The sequence below is a fragment of the Tupaia chinensis genome, unplaced genomic scaffold (genome assembly GCF_000334495.1).
Source record: "Tupaia chinensis unplaced genomic scaffold, TupChi_1.0 Scaffold000110_1, whole genome shotgun sequence".
In the NCBI taxonomy this organism is placed as follows: Eukaryota; Metazoa; Chordata; class Mammalia; order Scandentia; family Tupaiidae; genus Tupaia; species Tupaia belangeri.
Genome location: NW_006159574.1, coordinates 1009477 through 1011458, shown reverse-complemented (window position 1 = coordinate 1011458; position 1982 = coordinate 1009477). Strand labels below are relative to the sequence as shown.

At 60.1% G+C, this 1982-nt stretch overlaps 1 protein-coding gene across 1 annotated transcript in view; it reads right to left on the bottom strand.

Moving 5' to 3' along the window:
* Nucleotides 1–1694, bottom strand: part of EN2 (engrailed homeobox 2) — an 8803-nt gene extending 7109 nt beyond the window's left edge. Inside the window, exons 1-3 of the mRNA XM_006143822.2 lie at nt 1510–1694; nt 1087–1183; nt 540–624 (exon numbers count right to left, since the gene is read on the bottom strand). Of these exons, the coding sequence (XP_006143884.1) occupies nt 540–624; nt 1087–1183; nt 1510–1694 (367 nt within the window). The remainder of the gene's footprint in view (nt 1–539; nt 625–1086; nt 1184–1509) is intronic.
* Nucleotides 1695–1982: the final 288 nt, after the last annotated feature.

The following is a 1982-nucleotide window of genomic DNA, read 5'->3' as shown; positions in this document are numbered from 1 at the left end:
CTTTCCCTATCTTTTTCTAATGTCCTTTCTAGCTGCGGCAGAATGTTGGCGAATTTGTTTCCTACCCCCCTTCCTGTTTGCTCTTTTATCCCCTCCAAGTGCTGTGGTCCCCCAGGCCCTCTGTCCATCTTTTACGATGCATTTTAATGGAAATTGGTGAACTTCAGGCAGCACCCAAAACAGCAGCTCTGACAACGTGATAGCTTTCTGTGAAGAGGCTGGGGAAGAGAGGAGGGAGCCAAAGTCAGGCACCCCAGGTCTGACTGGCCTGGGCAAAGGCAGGGTGCAGAGCAGACAGGGGCCTCCCAAAGCCTAGTTCCTGGCCTGGACAGTCAGTGGGAACTCTCCCCTCCCCACTGCATACGGAGGGTCTGGTGGCAAGCACAGCTCTTACCTGGCAGTGTGACAGGCCAGGCCACCTGAGGCTTGAAGGTGGTGCCCTAGCCTGGCCAGCCTTGTCTTTGGTCCACACCCTGGCTCTGCCTACCAAGGGCAGGCTTCAGAGTGCTGGCTGGGGCTGGGCCAGTAGCAGCAGTTACCAAAGCACTGCTCCCAGGAAAATGGATCCCGAAGAGGTGGGGGGGTCTTGCTGGGCTGGATCACCCAGCACTGAAGGTGGCCTGGCTGTGGGCAGGCACCAGGGCTGTCAGAGCGTCTTCAGTCTGCATCTCAAGGCACTGTGGGAATGCCACTTTGCGTGGATGACTCCCCTCTCCTGCTTCCCTCCACTTCTCCCCTTTGGAGGGGTCCTTACCAAATGTCCTGGTCAGGTACACACCTGCTAAGGGGCCTCCCTGGGCTTCAAAAAACAAACCCCACAGTCTACCTACCCTTAGGAAGCGGGGCTGGTGAAGGTTTGCTGGAACATATTATGGACAAGCGTTTAGATTTGGGGGGAAATTTGCGGGAGCTGTTTTGCCTCCTGCAAAGCAATCCCAGGTTCCTTCCCACCTGCTCAAGATGCCCGCTAGGCTCTCTCAGGAAGGGCAAAGTGATCTCTCAGGACCTTGGCCTCTGACTGCGTGAGCACACTCAGCGAGCCCCAGCTCCGGGCCTAGGCTGTACTCTTTTCACACCCAGACCCACACTGGGGGCCGCGGCCCTGTTCTGGCAGCTGCTAGCTGTGATGGGGTGGCCTGGCTGCCTCTTCAGGAGGGTTTGAGGCTCGAGGTTTGCTACTCTCCTGAAAGAGGGGAGACGGAATATGGAGCCAGGAAGGGGGAAAGAGAGAGAAACGAGGGGAAATATTAGAGGGCATCAGGATACCCAACAGGGACCCAACAGGAAAATAACTGAGGGAGTGGCTCAAATAGGAAAATGACGAGGTGAGGCGACGGGATGGTGGCCGTCCAGAGCACTGGCGAGAAGGCAGAGGCTGGGGTGAGCTGCAGGAGGTGGGATCGCTCAGGGGCTGGGACACCCTGGGCCACAGACGGAAATTTCCAAGCACTGTGGAAGCCACTACAACGCGCTGGGGCCCAGCCTGGCCTTCCATGCGCTCTGGAGCACCTGCCGCCACGCTTTCCGGGTGTGCGGGAGAGTGTGAGTTTCCGGAGTCTCTCCTGGACCTGAGGCTGGTGGTCGCAGGGGGCTGTCCGGGCTAGTGCCTGGCCCGGCACGCGGAGGGCTCCGCTTTCACCGCCCGAGCAGCGGCGATAGCTGCGGCCCCCCAGGTCGGCTGCGCTGTGCGCCATCAGACCAAGCGTCGCCCGACATTTGCTCCCCACCCCCACACCGTGCAGCGAGGCTCTGGCCGGGAATCCCGTTTCCTTCCACGCTGGTGGGGACCAGAGGAGTGTCTGCCACCCACCCGCTTACAGAGAACTCGCCTCCCGTTTCTGAGGCTGGCGGGACAAAGAGCGGAGGGAGTGTGCAGGAGCCCGATGCAGAGCCCGGCCAAAGCACTGATGCTGCGTGGGACTGAAAACCAAATCTCGGCGAAGCGCCTCCTGCCCGCCGACCTCCAGGCTGCAGGCTGCGGG